The following is a 25,333-nucleotide window of genomic DNA, read 5'->3' on the forward strand; positions in this document are numbered from 1 at the left end:
CTCCATGCTGTGGAAAGCCTTGCCACATTACTGCCGATCAAGTTGCTCTTGAAGGCATCTGAGAAGTCTCTTTTGACTTAGCGATGACTATGGAATGGCTTACAGTGTTCTCAAGATTTACTGCATGCTTCCTTTCCTGTTTCTTGCAATTTGTTTATGGGCACAAAGACAAAGACAATCTCCAACTAGAAAGCAAGCAAATTTGGCAGCCACCTGTATTGTTGAACCATGAAACATCTTTGGAAAGCAACTCAGTGGAATCTTCTCCAAAGGCATTAGGTTCTGGAACTGCTGGGCCTTCCATCCTTGTTAGAGGAATCTCAAAACCATTGCCTAGCAACCAGTTGGAGTGCATTTATGATGCCAGATGAATCCATATTGGAGCCCCATGATGAGCAGCGGAAAGAACCATGGAGACAAGTCCAAGTATTTGAGGCCTTCTGTGTATGAGTAAGATGAAATAATGCAATTGCACAAGAAAGCAGAAACATCTAGCCTCAAAATGAAGAGGAGATCGTAAGCTGACTCCCATCCAGACACCAACTAGAGGACCATTTTTTCTCCTTGCAACTGATGGCTTCCAGGTCAACAAAGATGCCAGATGACTTCAGTATATATTATCTTCTGTGAGTTTCTGTTTTAAATTAGTATGGGCTGAAGATGAGGCAAGGGTGGGGATGGAGCAACCCCTGAATTTATTTGGTTTCCTTTGGAATTTTGTGCGATCAACAGATGGCAAATATATAAAAATATTTGACATCTTTGAATTAGGAATTTTGCTTGGGTATAATTTTTTGATTTGATGGAGCTGGGAAGACTGTGAAGTAATCTCTTGGGTTGTGACTGAACATTTGTCACACACTTTCTACACCTTGTGATTTATTCCTTGAATAGTTAATCAAAAGTTCCTGTAAAAAGCAAAACTGGGAATGCTGATGTTAGGAACACATCATTATTTTACAGTTAAATCACAATGGTCTGGTTCAGTTGGTATGAGAAGCCTAGTGGCATAGATCTTTCAGACATAGCAATTGCAAGAGTTTCATTTGACCTACCTCTTGAAAATTCCCCAAATGCATTCCTAGACAATCCTTAGGTTCCTTCTTTGACTTTTCCATGACTTTCCATCAGATGGACAGCCTTATTGGGTGGAAAGGTTCATTGAAGTCTGATTTATCTTAGTAGATGATCCATTTAAAAATATATATGTATTTAAATGGATGACAAAATTGCAAACGAGTAATCACCAATGAACACAGCAGACTAAGCAGTACATTGGTATGCTGTGTTCATATTTCAAATTGCATTTTGGATACACTTCATTGGACCAGTTATCTCAGCAATTTCCTCCAGAAGGTGTCTACCTGGTGTGTGCTATGCCATTTTCTTTGCATTTAATGTAATTCCCTGTCTCTACCACCAACTGTCTCACCACTATGGCATCAAAAGTGGACACTTTCTAGCTGCCCTCATAGTTCTTGTGAGAGTTTATTAATCTAATCTCCCCAATAGACACCAGCATCCCTGGATAATTGCTGCCATCACAGACATCATGTGTCTGAAATCAAGCTTTCCAGTATTGCTTATTTTGCATTCTCAAAGACAAACGTGTATAATGCAAGAATAATTTATTAGACTTTAGAATTCAAAGACATAGCTGTGTTAGCATGGATCAATATGCAAAGGATCTTGCAGCACCTCTGAAAAGTGAGAGAAAGAAGTTGGTAGCATAAGCTTTTGTAATATTAAGGGCAACCAGTAGTTTTCTGAAGGATGTCCAAGTAGATAAGATAGATGTTGCTGCGTTATTTATACCAAAGTTGTCTTTTATTCAGTGTCGTATTTCAACAGTGGAACATACATCAGGAGCTGAGTGCATTTTCCTTGTGCCTTGGCAGTCTTGGTCTTATACACTAGGAATTAGGAGGAAGTTTAGTTTTTTGACAGGCTTTGTCCTCAATGTGACTTTACTTCAGATTAGGTGATAGGTGTGGGTGGGTCAGAATTGATTATTAACCTGTTTCAACTGTAATATAAAAATCTGAAATAATAATGAAAAATTAAGTGATAGGTATGAATGTGGCCTGCAGATGCTCTGCATAGAAATTTACACAGTGAATGCAGCATAAGTATACAAAGCTGATTTACTACAGAGGACACAGCTTGTTCTGCGGTCCTAATTTTCTTTAGCATAATGGATGGATTACACAGGTCAGTGGTATAGCTCTGGAAAAGGGGTATCTATGGGATCGGTTCATATAATCAGTTGAAATCACCGTCATCACCATCTTCCTCCTCCTCTTCTTCTAAGCAAACTACCAAATTTGTTTTCACTTAAAAGCTTGACTCTCCTACATTTCACAACCCAGTTCCCACCTTGCTGTTATTCCTAAATTGCTATAGTCATATGAACTGGTTATCAGGTGAACAGCTGCCTGAGCTCTTTCATATCACAATGATAGAGATTCTATAAGACAAATGCAATGATACAGCACCAAGAGCTTTTTTCCCAGCTCTGTTTTTTCATATCATTGCCTATACTGCTTTTAAAAACACACAAGAAGGATTTCTAGGCTCTGCTTTGAATGGCAAACAGCCTACTGTAGCCATAAGGAGCCCAAGTGGTTCTGTCTGTCTTTATCATATATCTGTCTTTCAAAGTAATGTTCTCATGTGGAGATTCCTCTTCCTTGAGGTGCTGAGACTAAGGACCAAGCACTGAGATCTGGAAACTTTAGTTAAGGTGCAGTTCAAGCAGAGTGCTGGAGGCTCTATTGGAAAGGTGCAAAAGGGTATATATGCAAGGCACTTTTGAAAGCTATCACTTTATCATGTAAAAGCTTTGTTCATTGTGTGTGTGTGGGAAACCCTAGACCTATTTGACAGTAGTTTGGTTTTGGTAACACAGCAAGGGTGTCCTGCCCTTGGAGCCTTCGGAGGAGCCTATGGATGAATCCAGAGATGAGACAAACCCACAGTACCAAGGACTAACCGGCCTACGAAACCTGGGCAATACCTGTTATATGAATGCTGTGATACAGTGCCTCTGCAGTGTATCTCCACTGGTAGAATATTTCCTGTCTGGCAAATACACAGCATCACTGGACAAGTAAGTTGATGGCTTTGTTCTGCAAAAATACACTGCTCTTACTTGCAAAAAGTAATTTAATTTTGAAAGTACTTAGGGCTAACAAACAAACCTTTTCCAAAAAGGGTGTGCAACTGGGGCCTTCCAGAGGTTGTTGACTGCAACTACCATCACTTCTCACCATTGGCTTGATTAACTAGGTTGATGGGAGTTGCAGTCCAGCAGCACCTGGGTCTAGTGTTGCCCACTCTTATTTTGTTGTTTTAGGGCCCAAATTGACATGCCAAAATAAAGCTGCTTCAGGTCACTTTGGAGGTATGCTGTTTAAATGATGCACGCATCCTAAGAGACCAGAAGCTGCGCCATAGCTGCGTTCTAGTCCTTAGGACTGGACCATGGCTTTGGCACGCCTTCTGGACTCTTAGGATTCATGTATCATTTAAACAGCATACCTCCAAAGTGACCTGATGCAGCTTTATTTTGGCCTGTTTGTTCAGGCCCATAGTCATAAACTTTAAGTGTAAAGTATGGAGGGGGAGAAAAGTCATAGCTTTAAGAAATAAAAAAGATAATGCAGAGACAGAGGCTTTTCCAGTCCAGAATGTGAGTCCGGGAGTAGGCTGTACAGATTCATTTCAGGTGTTCTGAGCAACGGAGCTGGCCATCTCACCTTAGGCCAAGGTTGGGCTATTGCACTGGGACCACGGGCCAGTTTTCCTCCTACTCCCACCAGGCTGCTTCCCACAGAGCAAACTCAAATACCTCCATTGTCCTTTGCAGTCCCTCTCAAAATGGTGAAGTGACATCAAGAGTGTATTTGGTATTTGGAGGGTAATACAGTATGTGGCTCTAGCTTGTGAGAATGACATTTTTAACACATTTGGGGAGCTTTTTGTGTTGTTTTGGGGGGGGGACAAAATGCCTCCCAGTTGCACCACATTTTTTTAAAATTGGGGGTGGGTGCCTTTGGGGAAATAATAGGGGGCTTCACCTAGGAGCCACATGTGGTCCATGGGCCTCATTGTGCCTGCTCCCATTCTAGATCAAAGGATCTAGCTATGTATCTTGTACTTGAGCTATGTATCTTGAATTATTATTTTTTTATTCTTTTGCTTGTTCAAAGTATTTCTGCACCATCCTTTTAATCTCTAAGGGAGAATGGAGAGATTGCAACCGCTTTTGCTTACCTGATGAATGACATGTGGCTCGGGGACTTTGACTGCGTATCCCCAGAGGTGTTTAGACTGGTAATTGGGGAGCGGTACCCTGCTTTCACCAAGAAAACCCAACAGGATGCTCAGGAGTTTCTGATTTATGTGTTGAACGAACTGCATGAAGCACTCAAGAAGGTGAGCACTTAACCTCAAAGCTGTGCGTTCCAGCCTGCCTTTGAACTGTAACAGCTGGAGACAGAAAATTCTTCAATTAGACTGAACCAGAGGATGGAAAGAATGTTTATCTTAGAGCAGCTTGTCCTGTGCTTCTTTAAGGGCTGGGCAACACATAGTGAAGAAAGGACCCAAACACTATCACTATTATTGTCTGTGGTAGTAAGGGAATGGCTTCATACTTTCAGCTGTGAGACACAGGACTACATCCTGTGAATGACATATCATATCAAGTGCATTCCCATTTTCTTATGTCACCAGGACTTATTTAAAAACTAATTAAAATGTTTATATCCTAATCTGTGTCACAAGATCTCAGAACAGCAGATAGATAAAAGAAATCTAAAAGAATCTGGAACATTTTGAAATGCAGAACAGAAAAAACCAAATGTAAGCCTCTAAGATTAAACAATTAAACACATTAACTAACTGAATAATGATGGCAGGAGTAGGAATTAAAATAATAGACTCATAAAGTTGGAGGAGACCACAAGATCCATCCTGTCTAACCCCTTGCCATGCAGGAAGACATAAATAAAGCACTCCCCAAAAATGGCCATTCAGCCTCTGTTTAAAAACTTCTAAAGAAGGAGATTTTACCACTCTCCAAGGAAGTGTGTTCCACTGTCAAACAGCTCTAACTGTCAGGAAGTTTTTCCTAATGTTCAGCTGGAATCTCTTTTCCTGTAGTTTGAATCCAAGAAAACAAGCTTGCTCTATCTTCAATAAGACATCCCTTCAAATATTTAAACATGCCCATCATGTCACCTCTTAATCTTCTCTTCCCTAGACTATACATAACCAGCACCCTAAGCTGCTTCTCATAAGCCATGGTTTCCACACCTTTCACCATTTTGGTCACTCTCCTCTGGACATACTCCAGCTTGTCAACATCCTTCTTGAATTGTGATGCCCAGAACTGGACACAGTATTCAAGGTGAGGCCTTATCAAAGCATCACATTCAGCTTATGATCCACTAAGATTCCTAGATCCCTTTTGCACGCACTGCTCTCAAGCCAGGTGTCACCCATCCTATATCTGTGCATTTAATTTATACAGCCCAAGTGTAGTGCCCTACATTTATCACTGTTGAAATTCATTTTGTTAGCTTTGGCTCAGCTTTCTGGTCTATTCAGGTCATTTTGAATTTTGATCCTGTTCTCTGGTTTTTTAGCTACTCAGCCTAGTTTGGTATCATCTGTGAATTTGATAAGCATGCCATCCAGTCCATGACCCAAGTCATTGATAAAGATGTTGAATAGCACTAGGCCCAGGACAGAATCCCATGGCACTTGACTAGTAACTTGTCTCCAGGATGAAGAGGAGCCATTAGTTAGCACCCTTTGGGTTTGGTCAGTCCATTTAACAGTAGCATTGCCTGGTCTACATTTTACTAGCTTTTTTGCAAGGATATCATGGAGGACCTTGTCGAAGGCCTTACTGAAATCATATTCACAGCATTCCCTTCATCTACCAAGCATCTACCAAGTGACTCTATAAAAAAAGACATGAGATTAATCTGGCATGACTTGTTTTTGCAATACCCATATTGACTTTTATGAATCACGGCACTTCTTTCTAAGTGCTTACAGACTGTCTACTGCTTCTCCTGTTCTCCAGAGTTTCTCAAAGATTATTGTCAATGATTCTGAGATTACTTCTGCCAGTTCTTTTAATACACTTGGATGAAACTCATCTGGTCCTGGAAACTGGACTTCTTTAGCGTAGCCAGGTATTCCTGTGCCACCTCTTTATCTAATCCATGTTGCATTTCCCCTACTGCACCATCTGCTTCATTTTCCCCTAGTTGTGTATTCTCCTTTTGGGAAAAGTCCAAGGCAAAAAAAGGTTGAATAGTTCTGCCTTGATCGGTTCTAGGACCCATTTGTTTGTCCTTTTAGCTGTCCATTATATCCTGAGCAATTTTCTTCAGCACCACATCTCAAATGAATTGATTTTCTTCCTATCTGCTTTCTTCACTGCCCAGGTCTCACATCCGTACATGGTAATAGGGAATACAATGGCTTGAATTATTCTAACTGTAGTGTTCAGGTGCATATCTTTACACTTTAGAGTTTTGTCTAGTAAGTATGTGAGATCTTTAACTATTTCAATTTCCTCATTATCAGCAACAGGGAATTGGTGTTAGATGGTCAGGAGAGGTCCAGAGAAGGAGAAGGAGGGCCAAAAGCGGTATTTCCCCCTTTCCATCCTTTGTTAAGCCCCCTAAGTTTTACCCTCAACTTATCCACAGATCCTATCAAAATCCACGATTTTGACCCTGAAACATTCCCTCAATTTATACATGAGGTCGACTTGTACACAATTATATACGGTAGGCTGAGATATGTTGGGCTTTTTAAATGTTAATTAAATAAACATCTTGTGGGCATCTTGAGATGTGTCTCCAGTTTCTTATGTGGATTTTATTAAATGCTCCCCAGTTTCTGCTTCTTTTCTAGAATTTAGCAAGTCATGTTCTGCTGTCTCATCTAAACTTGGATTCAAACTTTGGCATCACAAATGTGCTTCATAAACTATAGTTTTCCTAGTTTGGGACAAGATGACAGATGATTGGCAAGCTCCATGATATTAACCATAGAAATTGGAGCACATCAGCAGGGAAGGAACCAAGGAACCCTGATCATCATTCAAAGACTGTTAAGTCATGCTTTGGCACTACATTTGAAGAATTCACCAAAGAGAGGAAGAACAAAAATGGTACTAAAGTATTATTCAGCTACATGGGTATGAAGTGATCTGTTCTGCTCACACCTCAAGAATAAATTCACAGTGTAGAATCAAAGGCTTTCATGGCCAGCATCCATAGTTTTTTGTGGGTTTTTGGGCTATGTGGCCATGTTCTAGAAGAGTTTATTCCTGACGTTTCACCAGCATTTGTGGCTGGCATCTTAGAAGAAACATCAGGAATAAAATCTTCTAGAACATGGCCACATAGCCCGAAAAAGCCACAAAAAACTATCACAATGTAGACTTTAATCAGTATGTGTAGGAGACAATGGAAGGACAGAATAAGACGTTAATAGCAACAACTTAAACGCAAAGGAGAACTCAACCAATTACATTTTCATTCCAAAATGTAAAAATTTGGATTAGCAAAGATCAAATTATCTGTTTGGCAAAACTATTATTGGCCCACAAATCAGTGTTGAAAACTTCAGCAGAGAACCAGAATTGGGTTACTAAGTTGTTCAGATTCAAAAAATTTCACTAAAGTAGCCCAAACCAACTTTGGAACAGAATTTAAAGGGTGGGGGGGTGTCAGGATTATCTGTAATGTGCTATTTCCCTTTCCTTGTAGACAAGTAAGAGAAAGAACCAAGGGACCTCATCTACTGCTTGGGAACCCAGGAGTTATGTCAGCGAATCCTCCATTATCACCCGGCTTTTTGAAGGACATCTTAGTTATGACATTATGTGTTTGGAGTGTCATACCACCACCTACAAAAATGAGATCTTCACTGTCTTGTCACTTCCCATCCCATATGAAACTGAATGTTCGCTAGAGGTATGAGCTTTTAATCCCTGCTGAAGGAAACCACTCTCCTTCAGCTGTCTCTCTTGCCACTTGTGTTGTAGGCAATGTTGTTATGCTTTGGGTTTGAGTGGGCTTTGGATTGGGACCCTGAATAATTCTGAAACAGTATGATTTTTGGTGAGCAGAACTCAAGCCACCTTGAATTTTAGTTGTGCTCCTAAATGCCTTCAGACCGTTCAAAATGTCTTGAGCCAGTGGCAACTAGTAGCCCCCATGACAGAAATATAGTGAGTTTGCTCTGAGTATCTGTGTGATTTAAAAGGGAAAAGGGGGGGAGGAGCTACAGTACTGATCACATTCTCAGGATAAGGTTCAACTCCTTTGATAACTACTACAAATTTAGACTAAAAAGAGAGATTCACCACACTTCTGCCATGGTAGCCTTCACTAGCTCGAACCATTCTGAATGGTCTCTTGCTGTGCAATCTGTTCTGTAGTGTCCTGGAACAGAACTGGGCCTTGAAAGTCTTCTCAAAGGGGAATTTTTTAATCCCAGGTTCTTTTTTCATAGCAAGGTGAAAAGATGGGAATAGTCTTGAGTGCACTGTGCCCTCAAGTGAAGACCATCCTTTTGATGGCTTCCCTGCTTTAACAACCATGAACTGCAGAGAGCTAGTTTAGTAGGCCAGTTGCTATAAGCAGTAATTGCCAACTTTCTCTTTTTAAAAAATTCCCTCCAGGAATGTCTTGAATGCTTCTTTCAACAAGACATGCTCACATGGAACAACCAGATTAACTGTTCATGCTGTGGGATCAAGACGGATGCTGCAGTAAAAGCAAGCATTGCCAAGGCACCCAAGTTAGTTATTTTCCACCTGAAGAGGTACAGCTCATCTTTGTCTGCATTTACAATTAAGTGCAGGAACACTTCAGTTCAGAAATCCAGGCTTTCAGTAGTAAAAAAAAGTAGTAAAGCTTTATTCAGGAACTATAGATGTTCACCATAGACGTGTGTTGTTGGGATTAAAGAGCAAGGCATCCATAAATTCTACTTTTAAGCGAGCTACATTCTCACTGTGTCATTATCAAATATACTTGACTAAAAGTCGACCTCATGTATAAGTCGAGGGCAAGTTTTTGGGGCCAAAATTATGGATTTTGATATGGCCCATGGATAAGTTGAGGGTAAAACTTAGGGGCATGTAACAAAGGGTCTAAAGGATGAAGGAAAGGAAAACAATGCCAAAGAACTTAGAAAATTCAGGCAGGTATAACTGATCATACTAAAGACTGGATGGATGAGAGAATGGAATGGGGGGATCGGTGCTTCCATGATAGATTATGCTCTTGCCTTTCACAAGGGCATGGTTCCTTTTTTATAAAGAGTTATAGTACAGTACTTACATTGACCCATGAATAAGTCAACCCAGGTTTTTTGGGTCAGTTTTTTGATCAAAACAGCTAGACTTATACAGTAAATCAAAACACCCTCATTTCCCCCCTTTACTATGAACACCCTTTTTTCTGTTCACATGCCTTATGTTATTGTAAGATTGACCTTGGATCTTTCTATCCACCTAACACATGTAAGAAGACTTATTGCAAATGTTGCTGTTCTTTTCCATTATTCACAACAAGTAAAGACACATACCCACACCAGGACTTGCAGTTTTGCTTCAATAACTCCGCTGAATGGCCATTCTGTGGCAGGTAGAGAGTGCAGAGGATCAGAGAAGCATCTGGTTCATAGCCAGACGCATATGGATTACATAATCTGCAGATTTCAGATGAAGAGGTTATCTCTATGCCTGCGGGTGTGGGCCAGGCGCTTCTCTAATTCCCCACTAGCCATGCAATGGCAATGACCATTCAGGGGGACTACCATACGGCTGGTGGGGAATAGGGAGCTACAATGGAGCTCCCCCTGTAGAAGTGCGATGCCACACTGTAGAATTTCAGCCAGTATTAGAAATATCTTTTAAAGCTATTTACTTAAATTATTTCAGCTTACCTGCCATGGTTAAAATTCGCTTGCTCACAATGTAATACCGATCACCAAAAGCATCTGAGGAAGGACTGTAGTCTAGAAAAACTCATGCTGCCAACTTGTTTCTTTCAGTTAGCCTCAAAGGTGCTACAAGATCTCTCTACGCACTGATTCTACAGACTAACACGGCTATATGTTTGAATGTATTACGGAGTACTACTGCTAAATGATGAGACATGTAGTTGTGTGTTTGTTGCTTAGATGGTTGCCCACATTTCCTTTGTGGTTAACAAGAAGGTGGGGAGATGGTTGTCATCAAGCAGTTAATTCTGGCTCAGAGCTATTCTGCAGAAGGATGAATAACATTTTTCAAATGCAATATTTGACCAGTAGATTTCTGTTTAGCACACAATATGCCTTGTCTCCAGTACATTTTTCTCTGTGTTTTCACAAGCGACCTCTATTTTTAACAACTTTTTAAAAACAAGGCAAAAATGGCATTTTAAACAATATTTGCACAGTGCTACGCAACCATACTCTGTCTTTCCCCCGCCTCTCTTTCTCTATACATATCAGAGATGAACTATACTAAGTAAAAAAAAAAATCAGCTGATGCTATTGTTATATATGAAAGTGGTGTATGTCAAAGATAAGTGTTTCACTGCTTCCCCCCCTACAAACCCAAATATTCACAACATAAGACAGCTATCCCCCCCCAAATGTATTTGTACATTTATAAAGTTATTTACTTTCAGGTTTGACTGTCAAGGAAGTTACAAAAAGAAACTGAAAACAGACATCTACTATCCACTGAATAACTTAGATTTGTCTCCTTACATATATCCACTCTTTCGAAAAAACCCAAAATATAGCTTATTTGCTGTGGTGGTAAGTTGACATAGAATACTGTTTTAGAGTGATGTATCATCCAAAATCCACAAAACAATACTTTTATCGGGCCGAACAAAATGCACATTTTACATCTTGCAAGCTTTCAGAACTCCACTGGCTTCTTCATGAGGCAAAGGTGTTAAAAATGATACAGGACAAAGCACCCCCGGTAAAAGGCCATCCAGCCTGTTTAAAGACCTCCAAAGGAGAGACTGCTGCTCTCCAAAGGAGTGTGTTCCATAGTCGAACAGCTCTTACTGTCAGGAAGTTCTTCCAAATGTTTAGGTGGAATCTCATTTCATAGAATCATAGAGCTGGAAGAGACCACAAGGGCCATCCAACTCCAGCCCCTTTCTGCCATGCAGGAACTCTCAATCAAAGCATCCCTTTAACTTTTATTTCATCCCCGACAGATGGCCATCCAGCCCATTTAAAGACCTCCAAGGAAGTAGACCCTACCACATTCCAAGGGAGTGTGTTCAATTGTCTAACAGCTCTTACTGTCAGGGGATTCTTCCTAATGTTTAGGTGGAATCTCTTTTCCTGTAGCTTGCATCCATTCTTCCAGGTTCTATTCTATGGAGCAGCAGAAAACAAGCTTGCTTCACCCTCAATATGACATCCCAGCAAATATTTGAACAGGACTGTCATATCACCTCTTAACCTTCTCTTCTCCAGACTAAACACACCCAGCTCCTTAAATCTCTCCTCATAAGGCATGGTTTCCAGACTCTTCATCATTTCTCTGGACATGCTCCAGTTTCTCAACATCCTTTTTGAATTGTGGTGCCCAGAACTGACCAAAGCAGAATAGTGGCACTATTACTACCCATGATCTAGACACTATACTTCTATTGATGCAGCCTAAAATCAGAGTTGCTTAGAATTTTCTCTTACAACACCTATCTGTGTATTGTTTGGCTGTCAGAGATTCCCCATCAGAAATCAGCCAGTGCTTGAATGCTGATGAACTATTGGAATGTGAATGGATAGATATACCATTAATGTACATTTCAGCATGCCAAGGTGTATTTTGCTGACACAAGTTCCCATGCAAAATACCAGTATTGTGCCAGTACATGTTAAATGACTTGGTGCTGTGGTGTCATGGACAATCATAATGCAGTGTGAAATTGTAATATGCAACATTGCTGTATGTGCAGTACTGTTTCAACTGCTGTCAAAATATGTCTGTTGGATGCGGGTGAATATTTCACTCATGTATGGCACTAAATAAATGCCAACCTTATTGTGGTTAATCTGCATAGTTTTTACCTGTGAAATCTCTTCGCTGACACAGAGGAAACAAATTTTGCTGTTACAGATTAGTACCAATGAGTGTTATGTGGTGAATTAGCTCAGGTCTAAAGTAACTGAGATAAAAATTGATGCTTGGAGCCAAAGCTCATCTAGGCCAGTTACTATTTCTCAATTTCATCTATTTTCCACCTTTGTTGTAAGGATAAAAGGGGGAAAGAGGAAGGAAGTTGGCCTTTTTGGGTCCAAAACACACTGCAGAAATAATCCAGTTTAAGACTTTAGCTGCCCTGGCTCAAACTGGACTATTTCTGCAGTATGTTTTAGACTCTGATTCCTCAAGGGATAAGATAAAATAGAATGAAAATAAGTGAAGCATGTTCTGGATGGGCTTTAATATATTGCTGTTGTTTCAGAATCACTTTGGAGATCTGGATGGTGGCCATTACACATCGTTCTGTAAGCACACACCGACCCAAAGCTGGTACAACTTTGATGACTCTCAGATCAGCGAGATTCCAGAGTCTACTGTACAAACGTCTGCAGCTTATCTCCTGTTTTACAGCAGCCAAACTTTCTCTGTGCCTGTCAAAAACCAAAGCAGCTAGGAAGCAATGACAACAGTTAAGTAGGACCCACTGAAACTTTGGCAAATATCCACTGACCTGGCCAAGCTCTGAATCATCATCAAAGAAGAACAGCTGCATTTCTTCCTGTTTGCGTTTGGACTATACTTAGCAATCTAGGCATTGGCTCCTGCAGCACTACTTTCCTCATTGAAAAGAGGAGTGCTGACTGTGAACACATTTCTGGTAAGCTCTCACAGTATGTGACCCCAAGCTAAATAAATTCTTCCTGAGCAGCTAGAAATGAAGTGTTGTTTTTTTTAAATTACAAAATTCCAAGTTAATGAAGGTGATTGTTTTTTCTCACCAAGTTTGATTTAATGTGGATTGAACTCTGCTGAACCAGGGCTACTAAGGTAGTGAAAACTAAGAAAGCATCCACGCATCCACATTTGCTTGTATTATTGGGGGGATGCAATTGTTGCGAGTTAAAAGTGAAGTTTTGTGTATTTGAAAATCCTCACTGAATGGGAGATTGTGTAAAGAAGTTTTTTTGTTCATCTAGTACAAACTGCACAAAGGGTGGGATCCGAACTAGCCTTGAAGGCACTGAAGGGGAAGAAGTAGGTGTAGAAACAAAATCGAAGAGACTGAATTCCAGAGCAACAACTGGAGAGAGATAACATGGGCACTTTTTAAGGAGGCCGAGGCCCCACACAGACTGCCAAAATAAGGCTGCTTCGGATCACTTTGGAGGTATGCTGTTTAAATGATGCATGTGTCCCAAGAGTCCGGAAGCTGCGCCAAAGCTGCACTCCAGTCCTTAGGACTGGATTGTGGCTTTGGTCTGGCTTCCCATCTCTTAGGACACGTGCATCATTTAAACAGCATACCTCCAAAGTGACCTGAAGCAGCTTTATTTTGCCCTGTCTGTATGGGGCCAGAGTTTTCCTGCAAGAGATCTGGCAGTTCTAGTTTGTAATGCCTCAAGTATCTGCAGCTGACATACATGACCCAACTGTGGGAAAGATAAACGGCCAAGTCTCCAAACCTAGAAATGGGCTTATGAATGGCCTGGATGTGACTCTGCCAGATTGAAAAAACATGAGGCAATCCTACAAGGATTATAGGCATAAGGACAGTTTCCAGCCTTCCTCATTCCTCTTTTAGACAAAACTGGCATGTGCAGAAGCACTCCTTTACTCCTCGCTTGAACAGACAAATCTGGCTATTGGATTTATTTAAGTCGAAAACAAACGAACAAACGTTTTAACAGGCCATTGTATTTTCATATTGTTGAAAATAAGATTTTTTTTTAAAATACAGGAGTACATGAAACTCTTATATTTAAAATGTTAAAAAAAGGAAGTCTGTCTTCTAGACCACATTTTAAGGTGTGCAGATAGATAATTGTTAAAAACAGGAAAATAGGCTCTTCCCTACATAAAAGGAAAATATTTAGACAAAGCAACCCTCTCCATTCTAGTAGTTCTCCGAGGACCACATATCTTTATTATATACAGAGTTTGGATGTGCAAGCCTGCAATCAATATGTACACATACATTCCTACCTGCTGACATCGTTCTATCGTATTCACAGTAGACTCAAGCTTAAGGTTAGTGTGAAAAGGCCATAAATGTGGGAGGGAAAATAAAGATATGCTTTGGGTTTTAAGACATTTTAAACCCATATATTAATAGCCTTAAAAGGACTAAGTTAGATTTATAATTTTGGAGCATCACTAAAATAAGTTATTTTTTTAAACAAATTGTTCTGTATTAAGCAGCAGAGTTAATCATTTGGTTTTCAGAGTTAAGCAGTAACACTAGTATATATCTTAGATGAGAAACTGCTGCAGCCATCTCCTGCCTCAGCCAGTGACCATATATTAATCACAGCTCAGGCTGTTACGATGCATTTATAAAAGGAGACCAATATTCTTCAAACATTTCTTTTACGTAGCTATATCGCCGGCTCGTTGTTCAAAAGACGTGTAAAAGAGGATATAGGCAGCTGAAGATTTCACAGATGATGCAGAGATTTCGGAGACTTCGTGATCATCAAACTTATACCATCGCTGTTTTGCAGCATTTTTGCAATAGGCTGTGTAGTGTCCTCCATCCAGCCCTCCGTAATGATTCTACAGAGGAAAGGAATGGGATTAGGAAACCGTAATATATTCTTTTTTGGCCTAATCTTTTCTAGCACTGAAAGCAAGGCTCAATGGCTCCAAGGACTTTGGTAGTAAATGATGATAAGAGTGACTCTCCTGTGCACATTGTTCCTAGCTTGTGACATTTTACATGGATTAAATGGGAGATATAGTTTAAACTTAGCTATGGTTACTTACAGATACACCGAAGAGGTTATATCTTTTTGAGATACTCTTTGGCCCAATAACATATTGCGACAGCTCAAGGTTTTCCAGAGGGAAATCAACTGACGTCTGAAGTTTTTGCTTCCATCGTCCATCATAGGAAAACCTAGGCATGAATTGAAATGTGTTAAGAATTAGATATTTTTGGCTCTACCAAGAATGCTGCAGCAATGATAAATAATTTCAAAGATACAGGATTATGGGATGTGGTTACTCTGGTGTCCCCAAAGTTTCAAGTCATACTGCATGTGGGAACAGACAGCAGAAATGTCTTGGGCTGAATATGCCACTTCCAAGAAAATCCATCATTTTCAAGTGGTCTCTAAGCTTTAACACAACAAAACTGCCTATACAGACAAACACCTGTAGCAGCCACAACCTCAAGTGTAAAATGGACCCAGAATGGATTATATTCAACACCTGAAATATATATGGATGTGTCACTGTCTACATAATTAATATATTAAGCTGAGTGGAATCTGAAAGACAGAGTTGGGAATAGCAGTAGCTCAGCAACAGAGTATAATCTTTGCCTAAGAAAGGTCCCAGCTTCAGGCAGGGATGGGGAAGGCTCTTCTCTAAAGCTCTAGGAACTCAGTGCCAAGTTAGCACCCTTTGACTCTGTATAGGGCAACTTCCTACTCTTCAAAAATATATACTTTAGTGTTTTAGAATGGCTAAATTACCTGCATGGCTAGGAACAGTACTACTCTTGAACCTTACCTTTTCAAGTGCACTAAAAGAACAGGAGGCAGCTTCCAGATTTCTATTTTTTTCAAAGAATCTCTTCGAGTTTTGCAATGACTACAGTAAAATCTATTGTTATCTGTCAGTTTTTCTTCTTTGGAGAACAATCTAAGGCATTCCTAGGAGAGAGAAAAAAACACACAGCCTGAATTGAAATAGCTAAAAGTAGGGATAAATGTGAGGGCTAAAACCATTTGCTGGTATTTTCTGAGAGGACTTAGCCTTGTAGTAGCCCTTCTCAGGCTTCAACCAGTGAAAAAAGCCTTAAAGTTTTTTAATAAGTAGTTTCAGACTCTCATGATAAATATAATCTTGGAATCAGAAGTATTAGAAACAAAATGTCAGAGCTGTACAATACAGTTTGGTGAAAGTACAAAACCTTACAAAGTACAAAACCAGGGAAACTTGGCTCTCTTTCCCTTCACCTTCTTTCTTAAAAAGGCAGGTTTCTAGCTCTGACTGTTATGAAGATATATCTGACTCTATGTAACTAATGCCTGGTGAAATCACTGAAGTCAGAAAGGAAACTAAATAGGATTTTTAAGGGAGCAGAACTCAACATTCTTGTCCTCCTCATGAAGAGAAGCAGCAGAAACAATCAGCAAAATAAGAACACATGCACAGTTTACAGAGTATGTAGTTAAATCTTTCCTCTTCAAGCAGAATTCTGATTTATTACAAATAGAGAATAAGCACACAACCCAGCAAATGTCCCTTAATTTATAAGGGAGATCACATGAAGTACACAGAATATAAAATAAGCATAGTTCTTTCTCCTATTAAATAGCATGGTAGGGGAATGGGAGAGAAGATCAGAGATAGATCCTTGGCTTTTCTCCACTGCTCCTGTCAACATGGGAAGAAAAGCTTCTTAAGGGGTTTTACTCAGAGCAAGGAGAAGACTCATATTCACACAACTCTGTCAGTTTGGTCATTTAACTTTCCCCACCATTGTGCATTAGCTTGTTAAAAGCCTGGGTATTGTCCCCAATATTTCTGTAAAGATAATTGTGGAAATAACAAAAGAAATCAAAGAGTTGGGGACAAAACTAAATTTTGACAAAAGCACTTAGGAATTGTTTACGACTGGCTTATATAACTCACCTGCAATGTACATTTACTAGTGGATGCAAGTGGCAAGGATAAATACATAAATGCTTCAAAGGTCCGAGACTTTTTATGACAGGTAAGACACTGCACCGTGGATTTGAACTGGCCTTGGAAGAGTGCAACAATAATAGACTCATTGAGCAGTTTGTGCTTGTGCCAGGCAAGATCAGCTGCTTTGGAGTCATCTAGATGATCATTATTTTCTTCTTTATAACGTTTTCTGTTGTCAGCCTGGAAAGTTGGGAAATTAAAATGCTTTAACGAAAGCCAGATGAAGGTATGCTTTACATGTTGCTATGGAAAGACAGAAGTGATAATGCACACGTTTCTAAGATATATTTAATAGACTGTTTGAGCATCCTATTTTGTAGCACATGCTTTCTTCTAAGCAATAACCTGAATTTTTAAAAAAGATTTTCTTTCTTATCACAAGTTTAACACAAATATTGTGGAAGGCTAGGAAAAGAGATTTGGAAAGAGTACTCAGTTCAGACGCATGCTGCTGGGACTCCTCTGTATGAAATCACAACAGCCATCCTATTAGTTTTCTAATGCAAATTCAGGATTGGAGATTTATCAATTCTGTTCAGTCATAATTTACAAAACAGTTTAATTTTTATACGCTTGTATGACAACACACACACATGAATATGATGTCAACAGCTTGACTGGTGCACAGGAAACCCACTGCCCTCCAGATATTATTCAACTATAACTCTCTAAATCCCTGACCACTGGCCACCTTGGTTGGGCTGATGGTGTTAAGAGCATCTGGGGGTCTGCACATTCACCAGCCTTGAACAGGGCATACAGTTAGTTTAGTCAAATGATAACATACAGTTTTGTGATTACAGAATCCAAATATATAAAATAAAATTAAAAAAATATGGAGGGGCATATTTGATCTCATAAAAACCCTTGCAGCCACTGAAAATACTTCTATGTCTATTGTGTCACTGGCAAGCTGCTTCTCTGCTGATCTGAATTTGGCAAGGTTTCCACTTTCCATTACTCTGCTCCATCCCACTTCAGGATTGCTCAGCTCTTGGCTATATTTACAGCTACTTTTTCCTTAGGCAACCAAGGACAGAAATGCTTTTTAGCTGCACATTGCTGCCTCTGCATTGTCTCCTATTCCCTGTATGGGGATACCTACTGATCAGTTTAATAGAAAGAAAGGATATTCTGCTGACAATAAAGTTATCTGGGCTAGTACATGTTTGGGAAAGCAGAATAGCAATCTTTCTTGTAAGCACTCTATAAGCCATCTCAACTCAAGTTCCTGGAAGTTGATCTCATCAGCATATAATGATATCCACGTTTTTAAAAGATGCTCTTTAACTTACTAAGGGCCTGTACAGACAGGCCAAAATAAAGCGGCTTCGGGTCTCTTTGGAGGTATGCTGTTTAAATGACACATGCATCGTAAGAGGCCAGAAGCTGCACCAAAGCTGCATTCCAGTCCTTAGTACTGGAGCATGGCTTTGGCGTGGCTTCTGGCCTCTTAGGATGCACACATCATTTAAATAGCATTCCTCCAAAGTGACCTGAAGCAGCTTTATTTAGGCCTGTCTGTATGGACCCTAAGTTTAATCAAAATAGCACAACTCTTAATCTCTCCAAAATGTTGAGATACTTTTCAGAATCATGTCATCCAGGATCTGATGCATTTGCGGCATATTTCAGATTTTAGTTTAGTTTCAGTTGCGTAAGAACATATAAATTGTTCTGCTGCTTTTGGTTCATCTAATTCAGCTTTCTCTAGCTGCAGCCATCCAGATATCCAATGGAAGCTCATGAAAAAGGCATCCTCCATGGTTTGCTACACTGTCTGGTTTTAGGAAGATTGAGAAGTTGGTTGAGAGGCAGGAGCAATACACACTCATAGGTTTCCCCGTGTCAGCTGATAAGGCAGTAAACCAAAGTTCGTTTTCTGCTGAAGTTGTTGGCCCCTCTCTCTCAGATCAGCTTAGCTATAGAGCCTTGCCACATTCAGTGTCTCAAAAGTGATACTCATGCAGTGACTGCTCATGCAGTCAACCTAGAATTCATGGTGAGTACCAGCCTCCCATTCTTTGCATGACTGTCTCGTTTTGCCTCTTGTCCTTGTTCCTCAATACTGATGAAGGAAGGTATCTTTCCTTTGGTCTCCAGAAGAAAACAATTTGGCATCCCAATGCCACTGTTCATCACACCCATTGATCTGTTGTTATAAAGCTCTACTGAAAACCAAAGTGCATCAACCTTCCCCCTGCCGGAAGTTTGTTGAAGTTAGAATTGTTGTCAACCTACCAGGGCAGGATGTTGTGCTCAGCCTACTCAATGTAGGATCATGGGTAATGTGTGAAATTCTAAGCCACTACTTTGGAACTCTACTTTCCCATATGAGTTGTGTAATTTTCATGAAAAACGAAACTTACTTTATTCAAGTCTTCATGGAGACCATCCATTAAAAACAACAGCAATTCCTGAGAGTCTTGCTGACTGTAACCTGCAAATTGATCATTGATCTTCCCAATGGTAATTTTGAAGTCTTTTGGACTGATATATCTGTATTGTCCAGCCCAAAGAGCTTTCATAATTATGCCAAACTCCTCTGCCACTTCACCTTTGTGCCCCAAGAAATTTGACCTGCAATTAACACAAGAATTTGATGGTTGACATTTTCAAACAGAAGGAATCTGAAACAAATGTTTTTTAATGCAACCCTGCCATTTCTGTGCTAAGCTGACTTATGTGCCTATAGTGTATCTACACTGGAGAATACTGGTTTAGCTGTTCAGTGGAGGCTCCCTAAACATGAACTTTCTACCACTTAATGCTGAGATCTGGAAACTAACTTGTCTATTCTAATATTCTGAGCAGGCTCTCCAGAAGTTAGAGTTAGAAGACAAAGGGAAATTCACCGTAGCCATCCCAGGATATAGGATTCCCTGCCCCACAAAAATCTGTTCAGTTGTCCATTTCTAAGTCAATCAGAATTTTAAAAGTCTTCTCTGAAATACTTATACTACTATGTTCTGTTTGAGTTTTTAAATATTTGTTTTACAATAGTTAAACATTACAGTGTTTTTAAAATTCACAATGAGATTCATTGCCTTAGGTATTACAGAATGCTTCCAGGATGGAAGGCTCATTGGGAACAATATGTGTATGTGCATACACACACACAACCTTAAATTCCACTAAATAAAAGGTGAGATGCAAGATGTAAATAAAATAAAAACATTAGAATTTCTCTAAACACCCATATTTATCGAAATGTTGTTATAACGTTTTGCACTCAGATGTAAATCAATGAAAGCAACCCAATACAATTTTTTTAAAAGGATTATTACCGGTTGATATCATCTTGATAGTAGTTTCTGTTGAAGTAGTCAGCCAGATGCGGTGCATTACACAGGCATTGTAATACAGAGTTCATATAGCAAGTATTTCCTAAATTCCGAAGACCTGTGAGAGCTGGTCCCATTCCCCCAAATACAGGGTTGAGATTGCGAATTTGAGATGCAGAAAGCCTTGAGATTTCAGCTTTAGGATAGCTTACTGGTCTGCAAGGAAAACAGTAATATTAGAATGAAATACGTTTATGATGTGTTTGTAGTTTGTTATTTAGGATGGAAATACAATGAATAATAATATAAAAATGAAATGTCTTTTGTGTTTAATATTTTTAAAATTTATGATGTTCTGTGTTCATGGTTTGTTATCTAAGGTATTTTGTTCTTTGACATGTCCCTCAGACTCAGTGGAAAGAAGATGACTGAGCTTCCAGAAATCAGTACATACAAGCCATGTGTGCTCCATATAATATAATATAATTTTAGCAAAGTTGGGTGGGTTCAAAAAAAGTCTTTTTTTTTGTAATCTACCCCACAAAATTTTAATTCAATGTTTGAATTAATTTTGATCCAGTCAAAATTAACACACAATTTAATATGTTCTGTACTACAGAGACATCAAAGTGCTTAATTTTTGATGGATCATATTCACAAAGCACAAATAAGAGTGCTGAGGAGTGTTTCTAGTTCTTCCAGATAATGAAGTATACTTACACTGGGAAGTTATAAGCTTTAAAATTGTAAAGTTATATAAATGCCTCAACCATAGGCAACATAATCATTATAATAAAATCCTGAGTAAAGAGTGTGTGCCACCATAGGCTATGACTCTGGAGACCAGAGTCCCTGCTGGGCCATGAAACCCCCCTGAGTGACCCAGGGTCACACTCTCTCAACCTCAGAGGATGCCAATGGCAAACCCACTCTGAAGAAACTTGCCAAGAAAACCCTGTAGTTTGCCATTGGGTCGCTATAAATTGCAATCAACTTGAAGGCAACTTCTCTCTCTCACACACACACTCACAAATGTGGACACACATACATTTGTCATCCAATTTGTTCTAAGATACTTTCACGTGAATAGACATGAATAAACAGTGGAACATGGCACAGAAAAACTGTAATCAGAACTAAGGTATCTGTGGCCAAGTCAATTCTCCACCACGGCATTTTAATGTTTAGACTATGTCAGCAGTGGATAGTTCCCATGTATTCTGAGAAGCTCTAAAACACAAACGGCAAGCATCTATATTTCTATGCTTCTTCACATCATCGAAAGGATTTCAGCACTGAGATTACAGAACTGTGGACTGCCCCCGCCCCATCCATAAAAATCCCAATTTGTGAGTTTGCAAAAGGCATACTATAGGTAACGTACTTATTCTCACGATTAATGGTAGGAGTGATGGTGACTTTCTTTTTCTCTTCCTCCTGAATGGCTTGGGATATATCTGGTGAGGAGTAAGAGCGCTTCAGTTTGGAGGGTTCCCTCTCTCGCTGATCCACAGCCTGAGGTTTTGGTTTATGAGTTGGTGGGGTAGAAGGTGGAGTGGCTGATGGAGTCATTTCTGGTGGATACATTTGAACTGTGTTGGTCGGAGAGTGGTAGTAACGGAAAGTCCCAGTAACTGGATCAAGAAACTTCAAATGACACGTGCAATTAAAAAAAGGAGGAGGGAGGTGGGAAAAAAGGGGAAGAGTTAAATCTAACCTCAAAAATTGTTTTGGAATACTATAATGAGTTAGATATTGAGCTGCCTTTGGAAATTGTGTGGCAGTGAAATACTAGGAATTTACTGTGAATTTCAATTCCTGTAGAAGGAGAAAACATTAATCTATGGGTTAACTCCTAATGTGACTTAAGATAGACAAGGGTCATGTGTCAAAAGAAATGCATTTATAGGATTTTATGTCTTATCTCCATTTCTTCCCACAGACAACCAAAGTCAAGAGGTTATTAGGGAGATAAAATAACAGAAAGGGTAAAATGAAAGAAAACAGACATAAGCACAAGGCAGATAACAAATCTGTGAACATCACTGTAGTATGATGGGTTTGGATATCTTCACCAAACAGGAATTGACATTCACAGTAAGTTCCCTACACACTTCATTCTATGACTATGCCAAAGGAGCCATTTATGTATGGCAAAATGGGAACTATCTCTCCAGATGTTGCTGGGATGGAACTGCCAGCATTTCTGAGCACTGGATATGCTGGAGGGGGAGATTCCCAAGGTTGGTCTTGTTCCTGGGATGGTAAGAGGCAGTCCTTGAGCTGTCCTGATCGGGCTTGTACTGGTGTCAAAATGGATGCTCCAGCTGGAGAATCCATCACCTCTCCCTCTGATGTCTGGCTAGCATGGACTGGTGTTTGTGAGGTCTGACTGTTGTCTAGCATGTGCAGTGACAGGAGTGAATTCATATGTGGATGGCTTCTTCACTCCAGACAATTACAACTGGCCCAAAACAGGACAGTAAAGATCTTAATATAGACTATCTGATATGATTACATTATGCCACTTTGCATATACAGTAGGCCCTGCATTTTCATGAAGGATCCATTCCAAACCCCTTTGCGAAAATGGAGACTTGCGTATATTCAAGCCCCATAGACCTGAATGGGGTGCTTGCCCACAGAGTGCACCCCATTAAAAATAATGGAGGTCACCCCTCTGTGAATATTCAAGACCGTGGACCTCAAATCTGCAAGGAGGGGGCGACTGTACATTACTTTCTAATCTGTTTCCACATCTAATTCAAAGTGTATAAAGCTTCAATGCTCTCAACTGTTTGGGGCCCATATATCACAATTGTCTCTTCCCTCATACACTTGTTCAGAACATAAGATCATCTTCTGTGGCCTGGATCTTTTTCTGGCTGCCCCAGCCAAAGAAAGTGACTACTAAGGAGAGAGGCTTTTATTTTTGCATGTTTTTAACTGTATGGTGTTTTTTAATGTTGTAAGCCGCCCTGAGTCTCAGCCCTGGGAGAAGAATGGGATATAAATACATAGATAGACAGATAGTCAAGTACTGGAATGCCTTCCAGAGGCTTGCCTGGTGCCTATGTTGTGATCTTTCAGCACCAGGTGAAAAGCTTTCTAATATATAATTTAGTGCAAGGGGCACAAAGAACCCAAATAGAGAAGCTATTAATGGCCTGCAAAGCAACTACTGCTAATGAATATTATTTGTATAGTTCATCTCTGCTCTTATTCTTAAACAGATCACAGAATCATAGAATCATAATATATCATTTGCTATATATTTCTTAGCATTAACTGTAATACCCAAAGAATAATAAAAGAAGATAAAATGAGTACCAAAGCACAAAAATTCAGAACATCAGTCATCATACTTACTTTAGCCCAGCCAGCGGGCAACCCTGGTATAATTCTCCCCATCTCCTCACTCCGTGCTCTTGTTAATGGCTCTCGCTGGGACTAAAAACAACACAGAAATCAAGAATAAGACCCAAATGATACAATATGACACACCTACTTTAATACACTATTAATTTCAACCCATAATTAACAAGCTTTTGTAAGAAATCAGCAAGTAACCCCTTAGTTGCACAAAGCAATGGAATGATGTTGCATTTCACATCAAAGCAGCCTGAAGTGAGGTTTAGAGTCAGATATTCAGAACAGTAAGAATATCCAACAAACTTGGGCTGTTTGTAACTATAGTTTTTTGAAAAACAAAATAGTAGGAAGAAGCTAGGAAGAAGTAGGGCAGGCATATGATTTATGTTCATCATTCCGATTTCATGGAGGAGAGCAGTTAAAGACAAACTATTTTACCAGCTGCTGACACTCTTTTGCCAGGGGCCATGCTTAAATCAGCCTTGCTGAAGCCAATGCACTTCAATGCAGCAGCATAAGTTCTGTGACTCTTAAATTATTTTACAAATGATTTCTTTACTTCACAGACAAAAAAAAAAGTCAAACACAGGCAACTATGGAAATATCATGGAATGACCATGATGACACATCTACTGAATTTGTTGGCAAATAGTGTTATTCTGTGAAAAGTAACACATGTGATTATCATGTTCTATGAATCTAGTTAAATGGCCAGAAATATAAAACAAGGTGATATTATGACATCTGCTCTAGGTTTCAGTTTGACTGTTGTTCAATATCTTCTCTAATATTTCCTGGCTTTGGAGATTCTGCTTCCAACCCAGTCTGCTTCAAATGATTTTGAAAAAGGAATATTGAGTGTTTATGCGTTAATTTAGTAAGCTTAAGTGTCTCATGCTAGTGTAACATAATAAAACACATACAACAGGATCTTATAAAAGCAGTATTTTTGTCTATTTCTATTACTGGAGAGCACACATACACATTTTTGTTGTTTATTAATTCTTTAAGTAATGAATGTTGATCTGTGTGCAAAAAACAAAGCAATTTCTCTAAGTCAGACCTGACATTCAGTTGCATGCACACAAAACTACCCCCAGGCAAGGAATAACTGTAATCCAAAGCATCCAGGAAATGATAATCCTTGAAAAACACCAAAACTGGAAACACAAACAAAAATTTTTAAAAACCAACCCTCATTTTACTTATATGTAAAGTAAATCTGGCAGAGCCTCAAAGGACTGTTCACATCTCACCTTATGAAGCTGAGATATAGTGTCCAAATGTGTGCAAGGCACCGAATGAATTTAGCTGTATAAGGTTTTGTTATAGCTCTCCAGCTACTGAAAATATGAATACTGTGACTTTTCCTTCTCTTTTTGTCACATATTGTGAGAGGTATGTGCACAAGTGTACAAGTACAAGCATTCACTTCACAATACTGCCTAGGGCTATATTTGCACAGCAGAAATAATGCAGTTTCACATTGCTTTAATTGCTATGGCTCGATGGAATTTGCTATGGATTTGTAGTTTGTTGTGGCACCTGAGCTGTCTGACAGAGAAGGCTAAATATCTCACAAAACTACAGATCCCAGAATTCCATAACATTGAGCCATAGCAGTTAAAGTGGTGTCAAACTGCATTATTTCTGCGGTGCAGATGCAGCCTAGGAGGCCACATGATACATCTGGGTCTGGAACACAATATAACCC

General features: G+C 39.6%; 2 protein-coding genes across 7 annotated transcripts in view; one reads left to right on the top strand and one right to left on the bottom strand.

Moving 5' to 3' along the window:
* The first annotated feature begins 18 nt into the window (after positions 1–18).
* Positions 19–12,977, top strand: USP50 (ubiquitin specific peptidase 50). The gene is made up of 7 exons (XM_042477170.1): positions 19–626; positions 2,909–3,109; positions 4,242–4,437; positions 7,800–8,006; positions 8,717–8,859; positions 10,719–10,851; positions 12,528–12,977. Exons 1-7 carry the CDS (start codon positions 574–576, stop codon positions 12,717–12,719), a joined length of 1,125 nt encoding a protein of 374 aa, XP_042333104.1. The 5' UTR covers positions 19–573; the 3' UTR covers positions 12,720–12,977.
* Positions 12,978–14,153: 1,176 nt separating this feature from the next.
* USP8 (ubiquitin specific peptidase 8) overlaps positions 14,154–25,333 on the bottom strand; it is a 36,431-nt gene continuing 25,251 nt past the window's right edge. For all 6 annotated transcript variants that reach the window (XM_042474640.1, XM_042474639.1, XM_042474642.1 and 3 more), the window contains 8 exons: positions 23,617–23,697; positions 21,632–21,894; positions 20,251–20,463; positions 19,333–19,543; positions 16,907–17,143; positions 15,779–15,921; positions 15,029–15,161; positions 14,154–14,818 (listed from right to left, as the gene is read on the bottom strand). In XM_042474640.1, coding sequence (XP_042330574.1) covers positions 14,633–14,818; positions 15,029–15,161; positions 15,779–15,921; positions 16,907–17,143; positions 19,333–19,543; positions 20,251–20,463; positions 21,632–21,894; positions 23,617–23,697 — 1,467 coding nt within the window. In that variant the 3' untranslated portion in view covers positions 14,154–14,632. The remainder of the gene's footprint in view (positions 14,819–15,028; positions 15,162–15,778; positions 15,922–16,906; positions 17,144–19,332; positions 19,544–20,250; positions 20,464–21,631; positions 21,895–23,616; positions 23,698–25,333) is intronic.

This window comes from Sceloporus undulatus, chromosome 6 (genome assembly GCF_019175285.1).
Source record: "Sceloporus undulatus isolate JIND9_A2432 ecotype Alabama chromosome 6, SceUnd_v1.1, whole genome shotgun sequence".
NCBI classification, from domain to species: Eukaryota; Metazoa; Chordata; class Lepidosauria; order Squamata; family Phrynosomatidae; genus Sceloporus; species Sceloporus undulatus.

Coding starts and splice junctions, on each gene's coding strand:
- USP50 (XM_042477170.1), top strand. CDS start 574: ATGGCTTCCAGGTCAACAAAGATGCCAGATGACTTCAGTATATATTAT. Junction 627..2,908: donor TTCAGTATATATTATCTTCT/GTGAGTTTCTGT, acceptor TTGGTAACACAG/CAAGGGTGTCCTGCCCTTGG. Junction 3,110..4,241: donor TACACAGCATCACTGGACAA/GTAAGTTGATGG, acceptor TTAATCTCTAAG/GGAGAATGGAGAGATTGCAA.